We start from the raw sequence: 20,346 nt of genomic DNA on the forward strand, positions 1-20,346 counted from the left end.
ATTTGGAACTGGTAAAAAATGACATTAAAACAAATAAAGGAGACAACTAAATCATTTGACATTTATTGTTTAATGTCCATATATTTTTAAAGAAAATTGCGAGACATATATTCAATCACTTTAGCCCCATTTGATCATTTAAACACTTTGATTGGTTACAGTTTGCACAGACAAACAACACAACTCTCTTCTTACGACCATTTAAGGTATGTTGACCAATCATGCAGGTCTTAGTGCCGAGTGCATAATTGCGACTGCGACAAAAAATGTCGTCGTTCCAATTAGTTATGGACAATTTAATTCAAATTACTTATCAATGGCACAAATAGATAAAATCTCTAAAAGTATTAGACACCTGCACATATCAAAGCCCCACTTACATTAAACCAAACAAGATTTATAAAGTAATGTTTCTAAGCCAAGATCAAAGCCCAGGCTCTAGTACTGACCGTTTGCAGATTTCTTATGTCATATTTCATTATAATACCAAGACAATAAAACGGGTCTGTCGATGAGCCATTCCAGTGCTACCTTTGGACATATCCGAAGGCGGCGGCAAGAATGGTGTTAAATGTTGGTATTTTATTAGCAGATGTATGTAATATGCTGGTTTTGCCAGGGACGAGATTATACGGACTTTCTTCTTTATATGACACTATCTATGAATATTTTGTACAATAGGTCAAGTATATTTCGCTTTAAACACTGTCAGAATACGACTGCGTACTTTGCTTGTGTGTGGACTACTTTCGTTAATATTCGTTACTATTTATCAAATTGTTCTGTTTCAGAAAGTTAGAAATAGGTAAAGTTCATGGCAAAATTAGCCCGTCTCAGGTGCAGTTCATCGCAAAATTAGCCTCTCTCTCTGACTGGACAATCAATACAGGCTTCGACGCAGATATGTCAAGCTTGCATTGACCTGTAGGTTACAATCTGAATATTTTATATGTCAGAAATAATCCAAAGTCAGGTGAGCTATAGTCAGACGTGAGATGAGCATTTTTGAGTGGGCTGACAGTGACTTGAACATTCCGGCTAGTTACTTCAATATCCGGGCAAATTCCGTCAAATGAAACAGTTCTTTAATTAATCTTACAATTAATCTTTCGTTGATTTTATTTACAAAGGGCAATATAATTTTTGTTTAAAACTGAAATGATATACACACATGTACTGTAATAGAAATCACACAATGTAAAGCTGGATTATTTTACAGGAACAACGCACTACTGCAAAAGCTGCACAAGATTTTTTTATTTTATTTTTTATATGTCAGTTCATGTGTTTTATGACCTTTTAATAAGTCCTAAATACAATAGAAATGTATTTGAGTTAAAAACATTCCATAAGAAAAAATGTTATAACATCATGACAGTAAACGAGTTGGGCTTTAAGCCATTCAAGAGTTACATTAGGCCATACTTGGCTGTAGACCTTATAATAGGTGTAAATGTCTTTACATTGAAACATGTCACAATATATATCAACTGATAAAATAAAGATAAAATAATACAAAGTTTTCACAAAAAAAAACAAAAAAAAAAAAAAAAATTCACGCGCTCTGTAAAGAAATACAAACTACAATATTAAAGATATTTCAAAATATTCCTTGCCACACCGACTGGTGAATTAATTGAAGTAATCATAAGAATTATAAATGATTTTAATTCAGTTTTCTATGAATTTTTCTGTATTGCTCGTAAGAGTACATTAACTACTCTGAGCGTAGAAGGAATTTGGCAGTAAAAGGTACTAAGAGAACACCAGTGAATTTCTTTCTCTCATTCTAGCTCTCCTTTATACTCATAAAACAAACCAAGAAGATTGGTCTTACAGGACGGATTACACCAAACCGGAAGTGACTACTCAGTGTTACGTGTGAAGTAGTCCAAAATGTAGTTCCATGCTATGGATGAAGTCTGGTATAATGAGTGACATGAGGAGGTGACAGTTAAATTTTTGGCTTATGTTTATTGCTTATTGTATTGAGAATAGATCTAGACCATTTTCATTGTAAATTTCCTGGAATAAGTTTTATTCTTTGCGAAAAATGTCTACCTACGCGTAATTGCTAAACGGCTGTTTTCATGGGGGCATTTTTAGAGGGTGATGTTTCTCAGAACAGATTATTTTTCTTATATACAACATAAAACATGTCAATATTTTTCTATTTTTGATAAGAAGACATGTTATACTAAATGACCATATATGGTTTTCATATCATTGAAATGCTCTAAAGTGCTGAAAATGAGGTCTGAATGTTTTGTTATTAATATGAAATAAATAAGGAATTGAATTGGTAGAATGTAACCTACATGACAAGAATTCACAAAGACTGTACGGGCAATGATGAAGTGCCTCGGACATCTCCGTTAATATTCGTAATAACACGTTCATTGCCGAGGATATCCAATTCAATTAAACAGCAGACGATACCGCCAGGGAAAAGTATTAGTTTCCCCGCTATGCGCGGCGTACGTCACTATTAAGTTTAAAGAACATGAAATGTTACATCCCGTGACAAACATGCTATAACTTCTACATGTTTTCATTGTTTATATTTAAGCTTATCTATATTCGTCACCGGTAATTGATATGGGCGCCTCCTCCATAAAAATGTTACTAAATTCATTGGAAAAAATTCTGCAAGATTGAGAAGCTCCATTTCAAGATTTTTTATTTCTTCTTTACTTTTCCAGTTTGCAGATCGCATTTGAAAACGTGAACTGAGAACTGCAAACTGCAGACCAACTGTGAAATGCATTCTTGTCTACATTTTGCTGGACAGTGCTGATCAGACTGCACTTTGAAATTAGAATCGTAAACTGCAGCACAGTGTACAGTTCTCAATACGAATCTCGAACTGTAGACCAGTTTTCAGTTCGAATTTGAATCGCGAACTGCAGACCAGTTTGCAGTTCGCAATTCGAATCGCGAACTGCGAACTGCGAACTGCAGGCCAGTTTGCAGTTCGCAATTCGAAAGGCGAACTGCGAACAGCGGACCAGTTTGCAGTTCGCAATTTGAAACACAAACTGAGAACTATAGACCAACTGTGAAATGCATGCTTGTCTGCAATGCGCAAGAAAGTGCTGATCAGACTGCACTTTGAAATTGTTATTGTAATCAGCAGACAAGATTGCAGTTTGCAATTTGGAACGCGAACTGCGGACCAGTTTGCAGTTCGCAGTTGGAAACGCGAAATGCGAACTGCAGACTAATTATGAAAAGCATTCTTGTCCGCAATGCGCTGGACAGTGCTGATCAGACTGCACTTTGAAATTTGAATCGTAAATTGTAGCCCAGTTTACAGTTTGCAATACGAATCCCGAACTGCAGACCAGTTTGCAGTTCGAATTCGAATCGCGAACTGCAGACCAGTTTGCAGTTCGCAATTCGAATCGCGAACTGCGAACTGCGAACTGCAGACCAGTTTGCAGTTCGCAATTCGAAACTCGAACTGCGAACTGCAGACCAGTTTGCAGTTCGTAATTCGAAACACGAACTGCGAACTATAGACCAACTGTGAAATGCGCAAGAAAGTGCTGATCAGACTGCACTTTGAAATTTTTATTGTAATCAGCCGACAAGATTGCAGTTTGCAATTCGGAACGCGAACTGCGGACCAGTTTGCAGTTCGCAGTTGGAAACGCGAAATGCGAACTGCAGACTAATTATGAAATGCATTCTTGTCCGCAATGCGCTGGACAGTCAAGTCAAGTCAAGTCAAAAGTTTATGAAATGTAACAAAGGCCTCCGGCCCAAAATACACTACATAATATATAATAAGTAAATATATAAACAGTTGTGATCCCACAAAATGTATACATATACAATCGGATAAGTTAAAGTACATATTCATAGGTTCAGCACACAGTCGACTAGTAAACATAGGCTGCTGAATATCACATTTAACAGGTCAAACATTATTTAAAAGTTTCTCAAGATAAATGCTGTTAGATATAACACCTTTTCATTTTCAGAGCTAAGTATGTTATAAAAACTTTGTATACTTCTGTTAGATGAATACCAATTAAGAAGATACTGATTACGGATCTCACTAAATTTCTCACATTGAAAAAAAAGCATGATATTCACATTCAACAATACTAGTGTTACTTCTATTATAACAAAATTGGCAGATACGAAGATACGAGATTCAAAAGGTGTATTGTTGTGCCTACCAGTTTCAACATGCAGCTTATGGCTTGAACAACGAAATTTTGACATTGCTAGTCTGTATTTAAATGGCAAATTTATTGTAAGGTAACGTTCTGTATTTAATAAAGTTTTAAAATGTTTATAATGGTGACATCTACTTGATTCTTCGATAGACTCTTTCCAGTTTTGTTTATGACAATCTTTGACGAAAAATACTAACGAAGTAGTCAATATTTCCAACATCATGTGAAACACAAACATAACCAAACCATACAAAAATAACAAGTGTTTGACCTGAGTAGCCCAGGTGATTCTACCTACGTTATCTAAAGATTTTAGCATAAAATAACACCGTTTAGGGTAACTAGAGTTATCCATCTGTATTAGTTAGCTGATCACACTGAACTTTCAACAATTATATTGATCAGCTAAATAATGTAAGAGGTAATTGCTGGGCTACTAATATTCATAACCTTATTAATAACTTAGGATATGCAGATGTTATGGAGCATTTCGACAATAATATTAACTACACAGCACTATTTAAGCAACGTCTGCGTGACCAGTTCGTACAGAAATGGCACGACTCTATTAATAATATGTCGAAACTTGATTTATACAGAAAATACAAAGATGTTTTTTGTTTCGAGAAATATTTAGATAATGTAGGGAACAATAAATTATGTAAAGAGTTATCTCGTTTTAGATTGTGTTCGCATTCTTTAGAAATTGAAGTTGGTAGATATAGTGGTTTGGATAGACAAGATAGACTTTGTAAATTATGTTCACAGAATTTTGTTGAAAATGAATTTCATTTCTTGTTATGTTGTCCAGTATATAGAGATTTAAGAATTCTTCATAAGATACCATCAGCTTTTCCAACTGTTGACAAATTTGTTCGAGTTATGTCAAACTCTAAGAAAAAGCAAGTATACAATCTATGTAAATTCTTGAAATTTGCTTTTAGCCGTAGAGCTGAGTTGTTACAAAACGCTTGATATGTTAACTACATGATGTAACGTATGAATTTTTTTGTTAACGCTTTAAAACTACTTTATATTGTACGAATTGTATGTTTGCCATATTCATAATTGTATATTGCCAAAGGCAGATAACTGCGATTTGCAAATAAACTTGACTTGACTTTGAAATTTGAATCGTAAATTGTAGCCCAGTTTACAGTTTGCAACACGAATCCCGACCTGCAGACCAGTTTGCAGTTCGAATTCAATTCGCGAACTGCAGACCAGTTTGCAGTTCGCAATTCGAATCGCGAACTGCGAACTGCAGACCAGTTCGCAATTCGAAACGCGAACTGCGAACTGCAGACCAGTTTGCAGTTCGCAACTGGAAACACAACCTGCGAACTATAGACCAACTGTGAAATGGATTCTTGTCTGCAATGCGTAAGAAAGTGCTGATCAGACTGCACTTTGAAATTTTTATTGTAATCAGCAGACAAGATTGCAGTTTGCAATTCGGAACGCGAACTGCGGACCAGTTTGCAGTTCGTAGTTGGAAACGCGAAATGCAAACTGCAGACTAATTATGAAATGCATTCTTGTCCGCAATGCGCTGGACAGTGCTGATCAGACTGCACTTTGAAATTTGAATTGTAAACTGCAGCCCAGTTTACAGTTCGCAATATGAATCTCAAACTGCAGACCAGTTTGCAGTTCGAATTTGAATCGCGAACTGCAGACCAGTTTGCAGTTCGCAATTCGAAACGCGAACTGCAGACCAACTGTGAAATGCATTCTTGTCTGCAATGCGCAGGACAGTGTTGATCAGACTGCACGTTGACATTTGAATGGTAAAGCGCAGACCAGTTTACAGTTTGCAATTCGAATTGCGAACTGCAGACCAGTTTGCAGTTCGCAATTCGAAATGCAAACTGCTAACTTCAGACCAAATGTGAAATGCATTCTTGTCTACAATTTGCCGGGCAGTGCTGATCAGACTGCACATTTTGAAATTTGAATCGTAAACTGCAGACTAGTTTGCAGTTCGCAGCACGAATCGCAAACTGCAGACCAGTTTGCAGTTCGCAGTTCGAAACGAGAACTGAGACCAACTGTGAAATGCATTCTTGTCTGCAATGTGCAGGACATTGTTGATCAGACTGCACGTTGACATTTGAATCGTAAAGTGCAGACCAGTTTACTGTTCGCAATTCGAATTGCGAACTGCAGACCAGTTTGCAGTTCGCTATTCGAATCGCGAACTGCGAACTGCGAACTGCAGACCAGTTTGCAGTTCGCAATTCGAAACGCGAACTGCGAACTGCGAACTGCAGACCAACTTAACTAAAATATACTACAAAGCATATTGAACGGCGATAATGTAGACCTTTTGTATTTGTAAAGTATATAAGTCTACCAATTTTCCAATAAAAATATTAGCGTAAAAAGTTCTTAATAATTACGCCAACAAATATACTAAGTTTGTTCATTACAGTTATATTTGTGCTAGAAAACAATTCTTCCAATGTATAAGAAAAAGTTTGGATTAACATAGAAATATCGTTTCAAACACCGGAACATTTTTTTCCTTCATTAACAAATTTTTGGCGTATAAAAAGAGAGAAATTCATCACCTACATCATTATTACAAAAGGTGCATTTTCTTTCAGAAGATAGTCTACTAAAACGTATGATTTCATTTCTAGTAAATTAACATGTGTAGGTGAATACTCATAAAATCTCTTAGAACTGTTTAGCTTTCAACCAACAAAATATTCTAGCTACTGACCACTGATAATCTCCGTGTCTTTTAAGATCCAGTCGTCTCCACCGTGATCCACTTCTAGACCTCCTGAACACGCTGGCAGGGTTGTGTCACCCAGCTCCCAGTGGCCAACTAAACCGTCATTCAGGGCTTCAGTCTGATTAATATGTCAAATTATTAAAATATGTCTCTTACATGGCTGTTAAATATGTAAATATTTAACTCATGTGAGACAGTGAAGTTCTACTTTAGATAAGGTACGCTCGAGTATAGGTATTTATATCTTATTATGTTGAATCTACGGTGGTGGGTTTGATATATGTATTGTATATTTCTAATTTGTATTCAAATATGGTGTCATATTAGTTCAAAACGCAAAAACGTAAAATTTTAAACTTGGCATTTTCATTTTTCGCGTTCTCATGTTAAATTAAAATAAGCGCATCATTTCATTAAATGTTCGCGAAAAATTTATGCTTTTAGGCAGCAAGATACACAAAATTGACAAGTCTTTTGGCGTATTCTGCAGTTTCAATCTTTATTCAAAAGGAACGGATCATTCAGAGTTATAAAGGCTGTCTATAAACAACTTACCGTTGAGTTTTGTGTACCAATGTTGTACATGGAACGGTTTATTTCTTCATTCGTTAGTTCTCGATTCCATACTTTGACATTCTGAAATCACATAGGAGTAAAAGAATATATCATATTCAAGTCATATATATTTTTAACCCACAATAACCAGATAATACGGTAATTTGAGCTTTACAAGTTATTATAGTCAATATAGTGAGTTCAGAATTATAAGTTAATGCAGCTATCCGAAGTCCATTGCGTTAATCTGTTCTTGCAAATTATAATTGTGCGAGGTATTAATTAAAATCTTGTTGAATGTATTTTAATATAAATTATATATGAAATGAAATAAAGCCATTATCATTTTAATGTTTAAGTAAATGTTGCATGCACAAACATATCCTATCTCTGTGTCTTATAGATCGAATATGCATTTGCGCCTTTGGATGAAATGTATTTCAACATAAAAAAGACTGGTCTTGGTATGTGTTATTCATTTTAATTGGAGTAAATTCATGTACTTATGCTAGGACGGGAAATGGGATTTTCGAGACAAGTACGTTAGAATTTTGACTATTTCTATTTCTTGAATGTAAACAAAATTGAAGGCATTCTGGACCCGTCAATGTTAGAAAACACCAGAACAGTTTGATTTACAACTAAGTAAAAAGATGTAAAAACTGCAACACAAGGTTAGGAATTTCATTTTGCTATTAACAAAAGTGCAGCAAACCTAGTATAATACATGTATTAAGGTGTAAAAAGTTTTAACAAACCTTAATCATTCCTCGGAAATAGTCGGCGGGACAACAGACAGCCGAACCAATCCAGAACCCAGCAGTAGTAGGTATATGGTTCAACAACACCTGTTGTTAGAAAAAAAGACATGTTACAAATATGTTTTTATTATTGCAAGCCTTGTGTACTGTAAACAATATAATGTCGTGAAAAGTCTGGATTATCTCGGTTTCAATATTTTTAATATGTATACACATAGGAAAAAACAGTTGGTGAAAATAAAGTGCCTTTCTGACCCATGTATATTCGCTCGCGTATACCACAGATGCTACCGCGGTCAACAAAGTGCTTTTTTGATATCAGTTATTTGTAAGTCTTACCTTATAACATCAAGGACAGTGTGAACCTTCAGTGCTTCACATCTGACCTAGATTCGTATATGTACTAATGTCATCATCCTGTTTTTATTTTTAACAAGCTGTGTATATTACTGCTCTCACTCTTTTAACAACATGAATATCATGTATCATGTAACATAGCAACATGCTTTTAACAACTGCCCCGACCTCCCAGTTATGATCAGAGATTGATTGTTGGGAGTATCTAAAGATGTCTAACGCCTTCTTAATAACAACCCGTGGGCTTTTCATTTTCAAAATCCTGTCCCGTCAAGCGTTCCAATGAGTTGATCAGACGACTGAGACGCTTATAAACATTCCAACTAAAACTAATTCGAAGAAGTTGCAATTGAAGATTCTTAGTTCTAAATTTTCGTTTGGAAAATATCTCAAAATTTGATTTTTCGGTATAATAAAAGAAATAACGCAGACCTGCTTGGATGATATGGGATATTGTCAACCTTCGAAAAATTATATCACTTTCGGTGTATATTCTCACATTGGTAATACACCATATCATCCTCGCTGGCTTGTGTTTTTATATAATATTCCATTAAACATTTCTTCAAATTAGAAGTGGTAGATGATTTAACCTTTAGCCTGCAACCGGCAAGTGATTCTGCCTTTGAGGCCAGTGCACACCATCCATGCAGGCAGATCAATGTCTGCACGGGCCGCTATTCAGTCAATAATTTTTCAGTTAACACCTCTTTGAATAATAAATATTACTGCCCAAACTGGATGATGGACCAGTCTGTATTAAAAATTAAGCAAGGTAAAGGTTAAAATAATCATTATTAACACATACCGCTACGAATCAGCCAGTAATTACATCTACCTACCGTATTAATTTCTTTAAATTGCCCATTCAGATATATTTTTGCATGAGAAGCATTGCTGGTGACAGCGACCATGTACCACGTGCCGATTGTTGCCAATGGTTTTCCAGCATCCAAGTCACGTGTACATTCCTTTGATAACTTGAGATATCCCCTGAATGTCCCTGAATTGAAGTTGAAACCGAAATCATTGCAGTCGGATGCTCCACCAACAATAGTCTGTCAAATTAAGAAGAAGAAAGTATAATAATTCTTGCATTTTATTTTATTTTTTATTTGCCTTTTATTTTCTTTACCGCTTAAATCAGCCAAAGTAGCAGCCATTTTGTTTCAATGGCAATATCAAATATAAACAAACCTTAGCACTTAGTCTAGATATTTTATTACGGTCTTTGTTAAAATTGAAATGTATAAACGAATAACAACATAAACTGCCTGTATCTACATGAAAAAATGAATAAAGAACATGGATACTTATATTTACTGTACCTGCCTCATTGTATCAATATGATCCGGCCTGACCCACGCAGCTACCGTATACCGAGGACCCGGGCTCCAAGGTCCCAAGTCAATGTATGTTGGTCCGCTTTTGAAGTTTTCCGACAAAGCAAATTCCCCTGCACAGGCAAACGGAGGCCCGACCTTTTAACAATGTATGTATATTTTAGATATTCATTTCAACTTTAATGAAAATACGATTACCAAGAACCATGAATTTCAAACGGTTACTATAAGATCGAAAAGAAAACAGTATAGGTGTTTGTTGAAGAAAGTCAAGTTTACTGTATATTTGAAGAAACTGGTTTTAGACCATTTCTGTCTATTTGCATTTTAATACTATCTTTGTATCGTAAAATACAGAGACATTAATCAACATACACTGTTGTCCTCGACGCATGTGTTGAAAGTATAGTTTCCATAGTCAAACGGGAAAATGCACGTGTCCCCGGCTTTATCCCCACCGATCGTGTTCATAACTTCTTTATACATAGGGGTACATACACCTATACAATACAAAGTTTAAAGGAATTTCACATTCAATTCTTCAGAGAAAATAAGAATTGCTCGACCAAAAGATTTTATGAAATGTGTCTTGGTGTAGATGCAGATACAGAATGGGACTGTAAATTTTCAGTAAAATTGAATATTACTGTCAATATTTGTTATCTTAGATAATAAAAATAGATTGCTATTAAAGGGACTAACCTACACATTTTAGGCGAAAAATAGTTTATCTCAAAAATCCATACATATAAGTGAGTACTATAAAAGTGACGTGTGTACAGAAGGTAGTAAAGTATCGGTTTAAGCCCCATCACACCAAACTAGTTCTCAAAAAGTCCCAACCCGTCCTAAAATATTGTAAAACGGGCTGCGATCTGGCTAGAACGTTTGGTCTTTGGCCGGAAAATATCCATAATGCGATCGTAGTTAGTTCTGAAACAGTTCTCGATACGTCCATCGCGTCTTTATCCCGTTGGAAGTCCGTTTACAGTAAGTTCAGTTCGGAAAAAAATGCCCGTTCACCTCATGTGGACACCGTTTGTAGGCAGTCCAATTCCGTCTGTAGTCAGATTAAAGAAGTTCGTAACTAGTCCTACTTCGTTCCGAGTACGTCGAAATACGTTCTAACTAGTTGTTAACTCGACCAACTCGTTCACAGACAGTTTAACTCGTTCTGATTACGTCCTCATCTCTCCCTAGTACGTTCAGAACGTAAATTGCAATCACGTTCTGGCCCGATGGGTATTAAAAGCCACCACGTTTCGCCCAGTTCTCATTCTTGTTTGTCTCTTCAACCTCTCAAGACACAAAAAAATCCACAGCAATAGGCAAGTATCAATATGAATACAAAGAAAAGTGAAGCCAAACAGAGACGGTGTGTAAAGTGTTAAAGCTGTAAAAGACCAATGTCTCACAGAAGCCGATACAGAGTCTATTGAGTCAGCTCCTGAACGTGAAAGTCGAGAGGATGAGCGTCGTGATTTATTCCCTGCACCTTTTGACGACTCTGTCTCAAAGTCCGAGGATGAAGGAGGACCGATTAAGAAACCAAAGAAGAAAAAAGCAAAGGCATAAACTTGGCTAAAAAACAAAGACAAATATCAAACAGGGAATGCCACGTACCAAAATCGCAGCCTCCCCAAAACGAAACCTACAGCACGCAGACGTGCACACCACAAACACACACACACACACACACGCGCACACACACAAAGCCAACACACGAGGACAAAACGAACAAACAAAGGAACACAGTGGGGCACCGCCTTGGAACGGTCAGTGGCAAAAACACCACTGGGAGCTTAAACCAGTTTATGGTGCGCACCCAACCTCACTCTTACCCCCACCATGTTCCAAAGACACGGGACAGTGTAAATAAAAGTAATCCCCTCCAGGTGAATCTCTAACACACGTTATGGAAACAAATGGCATGTAAAACACAAAAATGCTCGTGTATAAATATATAAAAAGCTAACCTTTAGAACCAAAAACGTATGTACTCAATGCCTTTTCAGAAGACAGAGCAACAAGAGAAACACACTTAAGGGCCCGACGAAACAGGCCAGAAGACAGATATCAAAACAGTTCAGTCCTGGTAGGATTTAAAAACTGCTTATCAAAGAGTCCTCCCCCTCTTCCGTCAGACACAGTCAAAGAGGGAAGCGTAGTGTCCAAATGTAAACGGGTTGAACTTAGTACTAAACATGCGGTATGTCTCAAAACAGTTGGGTCGTAACCTCTTTTAATAAAACGTTTTATAATTTTACCAAATACATTTGGAAAATTACCATGACAACCTTATGTCCAAATCTTGAACCTGTACGGCAACGGCATGTATTTATACCCTAACTTGTGTAATTGTACTGCAGACGGGATCGACGTTGTAGGAACTGTGAATAAACGTACTAAAAACGTGCGGAGCGTACCGAGAACGTATTGCAATCTCTTAGAATTGTTTAGAAACGTATTGCAAACTTAGTATTCTATTTTGATCGTATTCAGACGGAATAACGACGCACGAAGGATGTAATGCGGTCGAGTTAAATCTTTCTGTGAACGGATAAAACGAGCTACAAACGGAACCGGTCGGTGTGCACACAAAACTTAAATTGACGCCCGATCGCATTTCGTCATACCACGTCTCTAGTACGATCGAAGTACGGCGGTTCAGTTCTTAGTACGTCCTTCTCGTTTTAAATACGTTGCCAGTCCGTCTAACTGTAGGACGGAATGATCGGCAGAAATTTTTGAGTAGGCTCAACGTTCTGGAGCACCATTCCCGTTCAACCCCGTCCGAGCCAGTCCATAAAGTTCTTAGACAGACTGTAGAACGTCGCTTCTACGTTTGTTCCGTTGCCACACAGTTTGAGCCCGTTCGGCTACATTTTTTAGAACGTACTGAAAACGAGCTTGGTGTGATGGGGGTATAAAATAAATATTACCCGTTCATGGTGTTGCGGTAATAAATACAATGTACTGGACAATTCACTAAATCTTACAATTACCTTTCATGGCTATACGGTTGCAATTTCTGTACAATTCACCTAATTTTATCGTCACCTACTCATGGTGTTGAGGAAATAATTATTGGACAATTCGGGTGACGTTACCATACTGCCCATTCATTGTGTTACAATAGTAAATACTGGACAGTTCACCTAAATCTACCTTTACCCGTTCATGGTGCACTGGACGATTCAGCTTATATTAATAATACCATTATCCGGTCACAGTGTAACGGCAGTAAATACTGGGCAATTCACTTAACTTTACCATTACCCAATCATGTTTTTATGGTAGTAAATACTGGACAATTTACCATTACACGTTCATAGTGTTACGGTAGTAAAACCTGGACAATTCACTTAATGTTACCATTACCCAGTCAAAGTGTTACGGTAGTAAATTCTGGACAATTCACTTAATATCATCATTACCCGATCATGGTTTTATGGTAGTAAAAACTGGACAATTTACTTAATGTTACCATTACCCGGTCAGGGTGTAATGTTACGGTAGTAAATACTGAAATTTCACTTAACGTTACCACACCCCTGATGGTTCATCTAATATAATATTACCAGTTCATGATGTGACGAAAGCAAATACTGAATAATTCACCTGGTATTACTGTACCCAACTGTGGCAAATAGACCATTCACCTAATATTACCATTTCTTGTTTAAAGTCTAACTGCAGCTGACAATGGAAAAATTACCACTTAAACACATATAATTGATAATGTTCTAAAAGTGACCTTTCCAAGTCTGAAATTGTTAAGGTTACTATGTGCAGTGACAGGTTACAAATGATTTCAAATTAATATATTTTTCTCCTATTTCTGAAGGAAAACGATATCTTGCATTTCAAAATGGTGAAAAAAAGATTTAAGCATTAACCTGATACCACGTTTATTAGAATATTTTTTTGTTTGGGGGGGGGGGGGGGGGGGGGGGGGTAAAAATCTATCGTTGTCTTTATGTAGATCCAACTCTCTCATCATTAATTCAAAAAATCCACAAAACGTATCATATTGTTTCCTTAACTTTTAGAAAAAGGAGATAGAGACAAATAAATTATTTTCCCACATCCATTTTCATCTAAGCTTATAATTCAAGAACAGATAGATTATATAAGCAAGCTTGGAGAAAGCTTAAAGAGGCTTAGAGCATCCCTAAAAGAAACATATTTTATGCTATTTCATTCGTAAATAAGGAATTAAATCTCTTCAGTTGTATATATTTACTCCGGAAAATAAGGGAAAATGAATTCTATGAATTAAAGCCTTCGGCCCCACATTCCTGGAAGGCTGGACAGAACTGATATTTCTACTAACTAACTTTACAACTAGCTCTAACTTCATTTTGCAAACTGATATATTAATTACTTGAGAGATCATTTATAATTCAAACTTTTATCATACAAATAATAATTCCCCTTAGTAAAAAAAGAGCCAATCATAATCCGTTATATTTATCTGATGAAATGCACTCATTTTATTCAGGTTACAGCAAGACAAAAATAACTCCCACCACTGTTCCCTCATGAGTCTTGGATGATTCTATTATCATTACCGCATATTCATCAAGTTGAAGCGGGATGGGCTTTATTCACGTGCTTGAACTAATAACTTGACTAAACCCATGAAAAAAGCCCTAGCGAAAAGACGGGTTATTGTTTATTCTGAAATAAATCATGGAAAAAAGGTTTTATACTAGAACTTTTAACATCTGATGGAGCAACGTATGATGAATTAATGTAAAACAAAAACAAAAAATGTCGAAAAATAGTCAATTTCATAGAATGTCCTTAAAAGCAGAAATAATTAAGAGAAAAAAGTTACCCCCAACATCACAAGCTGTGTGATTATGTACATCCTCGTAATAGGAACAGTAGTCAAAGGTTTCACACTTGGCTCCGTAGTACGAAGGTGGACACTCGCATTCTCCAGTCACCTTGTTACAATGCCCGCCGTTCTTGCATCCACACATATACTCTAAAAGCAATCAAATGTTCATTATGTTACGAACTGGATTTCAGACCAGGTACCCGCTGGACGCGATCGTGATGTAAGGGTCCTAGGTGAACTTAAAAGCTAGCATATCAACTTCATTTCGTATCTATCACAGCTGCCGGACCAAATTTTTCCCGTCTATCAAATTATAAAACTCTAATTATATGACGTAGGGGAAAATATTTGGCCAGTACATGTGCTATTTATATGGGTTTTAATCTTTGATAGTTTTGCGAACGTATGAGTAAAACATGTAAATAAGCTTCAGTATAGGGAAGTCTTAAGATTATAGCCAAGTCTTACATACATTTCATATTAAGCTTTGTATAAGAAATAATCAGCACATATAAAAAAAGCTTCAAATAAATCATACGTTTACATCTTGCTTGAACCCATACGGTATTGTTGGATATACCACATATGCCGCCGTCCATTAAACTCTGACCGTGTACTACTCCTGCAGCGTACCTGAAATGGATGACAGTCCCTTTTTAGTACAGTTTCGACTTTTTCTAGGTGGCGAATTATAAGAATGTGTGTTAAAAAAATTAAAGACTTTAGAAGGAAATGGAAGTGCGAACTTAAAATAGATCTACAAATACAGTGTTTATCAAAACTATTAATTTAGAAAGTGTCTATAATTATGTCATTATTTCTAAGAATAACGTCCAGAGTTTGACCAATATTGTATGTGAAATATTCTAAATAAATCAATTACGTTGTCCAGTAACTACAGCCGACCGCTACAGCCCCCACCGGACACCGAACTGTTCCTAAATTGTCCACATTGAATAATATCACGTGACCGGGATCTCCGGGACGGCATATCACTTGTGACTACAGTATTAAAGAAACAACAATATAAGGATACAGAATATCCTGTGCATTCTAATTATCATGTTGCAGATATTCCTCCTTAAATGAGAAAATGTCCGTATTCTGAACTTATTTAATACTACCATTTTTCATCAAGTTTAGCCCGAGTGAGAAAAATAAACGACAATAAAAGATGCAATGCATATAGTGTCTCAAAGTAACGTATATATATATATATATATATATATATATATATATATATATATATATATATATATATATATATATATATATATATATATATATATATTTCTTTATTTCCTCCAATGACGAAGAGCATATGAATCATACAATACAATTAAATACAAATACGAGAACAGTATATACAAAATATATGTACATGTGTACAACAAATGCATTTAAGATATAATATTCCATTATTCCATAATGACATGCTGAAAGAGACCTATATATAACAATTTCGTCAGCAAAATTAAGTTTCTTATTCACTCAGTTTATGAAATTTAGCATACATGAATGGAAAGGGAAAAAAATCTTGTAGAATGGAGAAGACATGTAAGTATTAAACTAAGTTAAGTTATGTGATCAGCATTTCTTTTTCCGGCTTTATTTTCCAAATCTGGCAATTTGGCTTGCTCTGGTTACTTTTTCTTTGCTTTTTACTTTAATATCTGACACTTGTTTTCGTCGTTTAAAGAAATAATTGAGTGTTTGTTTTTATACATGAAATAGAATTTTATTTTGCTCTGCAAAATTGGATTATTTTGCAAAAACCAGTGAATCTAGAGATTGGATTTTTTGCTCAGTTTTTAATAAACTGGTGACCAACATACTGCAGAATTTATTTTGTGGAATTATCATTGGATTTACGAATAACTTTGATGTAAAACAATCGTAATTTGACAAATATTGGAGTAACGTTTCAATAATTTCAGTCAGTTTTGGTGAACAACATCTCACTCGAAATTATGGCTAATCCATGTCAGGTAGACAATACATTAGAGACCAATTACTGGATTATAGAGATGTGCCTAGGAGGTATACAATACCGAATAAAGAAACTTTAGCTATGTTGAAAAAGTATAATCTTTTGACGAGCTGGTCGCCCAAGGATTAAATCTAAAGCTCATATTCATTTGACAAATTCGACCCAAATTAAACTAGGTTATACATTTATAACAAACGCACACAGAAAGAAACGACAGGAACGTTCAAATTTGATCCAAATTAAACTAGATCATTCATTTTTATTGAATGCCCAAAGAAATAAACAACTGAAACTTTCAACTGTGAACATAAGGTCTATGCGAGGAAAGTCTGCTGACCTTCTCCAGCACATATTAGAGGAGGGTATAGACCTCTGTGTGATCACTGAAACTTGGCTACAGCCGGACGGTGATGACGTTGTCGGGGGGGGGGGGGATTGTCTCAGGATGGTTACTGCTTTGATGATGTCCCGAGACCCGACCGTAAAACCTTTACTAAAGGTGGAGGACTTGCCCTGTTATACAGAAACAATCTCAAAGTGTCAAGATGCCCAGCAGAAACCTTTCAGTCCTTTGAATGTGCTGAATGGAAAGTACGTAGTCAGTCATTCATCCTCTACATCTTTGGTATATATAGACCGCCATATTCGGAGAGACACCCAGTAACTCAGGCTATGTTTATGACAGAATTCACTGAGTTTCTTGAACAAATAACGACAAGATCCGAGTCTCTGGTGCTGTTAGGTGACTTTAACATCCACATGGATAATAAGTCAGACTGCTACACAAAACAATTTCAGCAGTGTTTGAGATCTTTGGGACTGGTTCAACATGTCAATGCTCCTACTCATTTTGGTGGTCATATTCTTGACCTGATCATCACAAAGCTAGAAGACAAACATGTGAATGTCTCAGAACCTTTGCCAGACTATTACATCTCTGACCACTGCTTTGTTAGTTGTAACATTGAACAGTGTCGCCCTCCCTTGATCAGGAAAGAAATCAAATCTCGCAATTGGAAATCTGTATCCAGTGACATATTACAATCAGAATTCGGTCAATTAAATAACACTGTAGTGAACGCGTCCAATGTCAATGATCTTGTGTCTGAGTTCACTAGAATCACCTCCGACATTGTTCAGAAACATGCCCCTCTAAAGGAAAGAACTATTCTCTGTAGACCTACAGTTCCTTGGTACTCTGGATACCTAAAACAGCTGAAACAATACAAACGATCAATAGAAAAAATCTTTATGAATGACAAAGCTGACCTTTCAAAGAAAGTGTATAGTGGTGTAAGAAATGTATATAGTGCTGAACTTTCTAGGGCCAAGGCTGAGTACTACCAGAACAAGATTGGAGAAGCAGAAGGAAACATCAAAAAGCTATACTCACACACAAGTCAACTGAATCATTAGTGCATGGATTGGTTCATCCTCACATTGACTTCTGCAACAGTTTATTTACAGAAATTCCAGCCTACCAAATCAAATAAACTACAGCAAATCCAAAATCATGCCGCTAGAGTAGTCAAGAATGCTTCCTATGAAAAACCAAGTACCGAACTTCTGAAAGAATTACACTGGCTTCCAGTTAAGGCTAGAGTCATGTTGAAAGTTTTAGTAATAGTCTTCAGTGTCATTAATGGTACAGCTCAAGTATATCTGAGGGAAATGTTTGTACCTACTCGACAACGATACAGACTTCGCTCACAAAGTGACACTAACTTTAACATCCCTAGATGGCGAACAAAATTAGCAGACAGATCTATGGCAGTCGTTCGTCCCAAATGGCGGAACGATCTGCCTAGCTATCTGAAAAACATTCAGTCTGAAGCCGGCTTTAGATCAAAACTGAAAACACATTTATAAAGGCAGTTTCATGAACAATGAGTGTAGTCTTGTTAAAATACAAAATATCAGAAGTGGTGTAAAATAGTATTTACACATATCAAAATCTTTAAATCTAAGTTCTAGAATCCTGTTCATATTTTGTATGTATATATGTTAAATGTGTGTTATGTAATTGTAAAGCGCAATAGAATATTTTATAATTTTTGCGCTATATAAATGCCATGTATTTGTATTTGTATTTGTATAAGAATATTGCAACTTACGAAATCAAGCGGGATTTACTACTCCAGCGTGGATTTCACCCCTCAGCCTCGGCAAAATTTTCAAAGTCAATCAAGGGCAATAATTTGAATTAATTTAAAACAAGAGAGACGTTGGTGATTACTGAGAAAGCAGAAGTTATCTAACATGATAATTGCAATATGTCTGATGACAGAGAAGCATTTTGTAAAGTTTCAATCTGATATATGTAGATGTTACTGAGATACAGGCTGATAATTGGTGGCATGAAAAAGTGGAACCAAATTTTCCAAGTTGAAAATGGAACATAATTTGAATTAAATATAGTTATTTCAATATGTTTAATGGCTAGGAAGCCTCGGGTAAAGTTTCAATTATGCTATGGTTACTCATGAGATCGCTCGCAAAACTTTAACCAACGTATGGCGACGGCGATGCCGACGCCATGTGAGTAGATTAGCTTTTACTATTCTTCGAATGATCGGGCTAACAATAAATCAAAAATAATGTTATACTCTATATATGCTTTTTTAAAAAATAAAGAAATCGGATAGGAGAGTGACTGTATCAAAAATATATTTTTAAAACCTGTGATTAAAATGGCCCAAACTTAATTTGACATAGTTACAACTTAGACAAATGAAAATATTTTCAGAAAATCACACGTGAGAACAATTCCTCCTTGTGTTGGAAGTATTGAAAATTAAGATGAATTAATGAAACTTTACTAGGAAAATAACTGAGTTTCCGAAAGTTGCGGATCGGAGAGTCTAATTTGTGGTAAACATGAAGGAAACAACGAATAGGCTTACATGTCCAGTAGATGTTACACATGTATCACCCTCAAACTTGGCACCGTTACATTTAGGCTCGTAACACATGCATGTTTCCGCTTGGTAGCCGGCGGGACATGTTCGACCGTCGTCAATAATTTCCGCTAGAAAAGTGAAGGTCAGCTCATAAGTTGTAAACACGGAAACAGGAACATTATACACGTGATTGAAGTCCTTTCAAACTCTATTTGAGCCGCGCCATGAGAAAACCAACATGCGCGCAGTCTGGTCAGGATCCATGCTGTTCGCTAACAAATTCTCCAATTCCAATAGGCTTTAAAAGCGAACAGCATGGAAGCGCAGGCTGGCCTGAATCCATGCTGGTCGCAAACCCACTATGTTGGTTTTCTCATGGCACGGCTCATTTTTTTTTAAAGATTATTGACCATCTGGATGAAACGCCAATGGAAACTATTTCAATTTATATCCAGTACTGAAATGTGAAACTTATGCACTTTGATAATACGGAGTTGAAGTAAAAGTTAAGCAAACTTCTATATTTGAACAATAGGAAACCTTAACTGTTAAACATTTACAACCACGCCGATTAATGAAAATGTTTCGTATGCGTTACAGGTATAAGGAAGTATGGTGTGATGATGTTTTCCTTTTGACAGAAGGATACAAACTCGATACA

At 36.1% G+C, this 20,346-nt stretch overlaps 1 protein-coding gene across 2 annotated transcripts in view; it reads right to left on the bottom strand.

Moving 5' to 3' along the window:
- Nucleotides 1-20,346, bottom strand: part of LOC123561469 (uncharacterized) — a 66,386-nt gene that overhangs the window by 36,441 nt on the left and 9,599 nt on the right. For both annotated transcript variants that reach the window (XM_045353858.2, XM_045353859.2), the window contains exons 9-18: nt 19,689-19,813; nt 15,679-15,797; nt 15,334-15,428; nt 14,790-14,942; nt 10,322-10,446; nt 9,932-10,084; nt 9,446-9,661; nt 8,244-8,333; nt 7,486-7,566; nt 6,916-7,048 (exon numbers count right to left, since the gene is read on the bottom strand). In XM_045353858.2, coding sequence (XP_045209793.2) covers nt 6,916-7,048; nt 7,486-7,566; nt 8,244-8,333; nt 9,446-9,661; nt 9,932-10,084; nt 10,322-10,446; nt 14,790-14,942; nt 15,334-15,428; nt 15,679-15,797; nt 19,689-19,813 — 1,290 coding nt within the window. The remainder of the gene's footprint in view (nt 1-6,915; nt 7,049-7,485; nt 7,567-8,243; nt 8,334-9,445; nt 9,662-9,931; nt 10,085-10,321; nt 10,447-14,789; nt 14,943-15,333; nt 15,429-15,678; nt 15,798-19,688; nt 19,814-20,346) is intronic.

The sequence above is a fragment of the Mercenaria mercenaria genome, chromosome 10 (genome assembly GCF_021730395.1).
Source record: "Mercenaria mercenaria strain notata chromosome 10, MADL_Memer_1, whole genome shotgun sequence".
Lineage (NCBI taxonomy): Eukaryota > Metazoa > Mollusca > Bivalvia > Venerida > Veneridae > Mercenaria > Mercenaria mercenaria.